Source organism: Orycteropus afer, unplaced genomic scaffold (genome assembly GCF_000298275.1).
Source record: "Orycteropus afer afer isolate SDZICR_OR568_19922 unplaced genomic scaffold, OryAfe1.0 scaffold00002, whole genome shotgun sequence".
NCBI classification, from domain to species: Eukaryota; Metazoa; Chordata; class Mammalia; order Tubulidentata; family Orycteropodidae; genus Orycteropus; species Orycteropus afer.
This window is the reverse complement of record NW_006921589.1, coordinates 3225523-3227216: the sequence shown is the minus strand read 5'-3', so window position 1 is coordinate 3227216 and position 1694 is coordinate 3225523. Positions and strand designations below refer to the sequence as shown.

The 1694-nt window shown below is 45.6% G+C and overlaps 1 protein-coding gene across 1 annotated transcript in view; it reads right to left on the bottom strand.

The window, feature by feature from the left end:
* DOCK10 (dedicator of cytokinesis 10) overlaps positions 1–1694 on the bottom strand; it is a 242485-nt gene that overhangs the window by 100780 nt on the left and 140011 nt on the right. Inside the window, exons 8-9 of the mRNA XM_007955659.2 lie at positions 591–845; positions 519–539 (exon numbers count right to left, since the gene is read on the bottom strand). Coding sequence (XP_007953850.1) covers positions 519–539; positions 591–845 — 276 coding nt within the window. The remainder of the gene's footprint in view (positions 1–518; positions 540–590; positions 846–1694) is intronic.

The window sequence follows — 1694 nt, the reverse complement described above, 5'->3', positions numbered from 1 at the left end:
TGCAAAAATGGCTAATAACACACATAAGCTTTGCAATTTTCACACAGAAACTGAAAACACAAACATGAAAGATGCCTCTTAACAGAAGTGATGCGGGTGTGACTTCAGAGTTTAAGTTGCATTAATTAAATTTAATGAAAAGCTGTAAAACCAACATGCCCCTGATAAGGTAACATCCCATTAGATTGGGGGACATTTCTGATGCTGCTCACAAATGATCCCTAGCATTGCTGGCTGGTTGACAGCCTCAAAGCACTGCCACCATGGTTGTCGGGTCCATTCCTAGTCATCATGACCCCATGCATGCAGAGTAAGGCTTGCTCCATAGGACTTTCAAGAGCTGCTTTTTTGGAAGCAGATTGCCAGGCCTTTCTTCTGAGGAGACTTTGGGTGGACTCAAACCGCCAACCTTTCAGTCAGCAGCTGAGCATATTAGCCATTGGCATTACGCAGTGATTCCAAAGCATTGCCTGTCCAATCAAAGCACATACCTGTGTGTGGGGACCGTCCTATTCAGCAAGAGTAAAGAAGGACGGGTGCTCTCCTAGAGCAAACCGTTCAGGGAAGCGTGAGCTAGACCTGAAAGCTACCAAGAGCTTAAGTGAACGCAAATGCAGAGCTGGCACTTGACAAAGGCAAGGTGGCGGACGCTGTGCCTCACCCAGCCCCAGCTCAGTGAGCTCGGCGCTCCTCCTCCCCTGCAGGGCCCCCTCAGGACTGATCTGCAGGATGCGGCTGAGGGTGTGGATCCACTCATCCATATCTGCCTCGGTCTCCGCTGCCAGCACGAAGTAGGTCAGGTCGTTCATCTTCAATTCAAAGGCGTGCTTTCTTAGTCTGTTATTCTGTGGGAAAGAAAGGAAAGACTCAGTTGCTTGTCTATGGAACATCAGATCCTAAGTCTTGGAGAGTAAGGGGCATTTTATATGGGGTTGGGGTCCCAAAGTGTTTCCATACAGACAGGTGACATAAAGGACACCTCCCAAAACAGGACAAAACTTTAGATGAGTTTCAATAATTTTATTTGGTTTCTTTCAATGATTTCTCTATTAAGATGTATTTGATCAGGTTTGTGTTGATTGGATGGGCATCTTAATTGAAAAACTGTTCTCTTCATGCATGTAGTAAGTGTATTCTAAACATCTTGACATACTTGCTTCAGTTGTGGCCTTGACTTTCTTACTTGATGTTCTGTCTGGGATTCACTCCAGGTGGGCTTTTGCTCTTCTCATGGCCTCCCACAGATAACACTTGCCAAAGCCCCTAACAACTGCTCTGTGGCCATACTATCCAGGGGACATATCTCTCTTCTTTTTACTCGACCTTTCAGCAGAATTAACACAGTGGCCACTTCCTGCTTCTTGAAACCCATCTATCCCCTGGTTTCCATGACCACATTCCATTCTCTTTGTCCTTCCACCTCCTCAGTCACCACTTTTTAATATTTTGCTGGTTCATCCTTCTCTTTTGAGTTCTAATTGTATCTCCAGCCCTGCCCTATAAACCCCTTTCACTCCTTTAGGACATGTCATCTAATCCAATGGCTTTAAATACCATCCACAGGCAATAACATAAAATTTCCTTCTGGGGCTCTGGTTTCTCCACCAGCATCCAGCCTCTTCTCTCACTTGGAATCACAACTACCCCCTCTGCATTTTGTAACTAGCCACAAAGCCTCATTATGATGTCTTGCA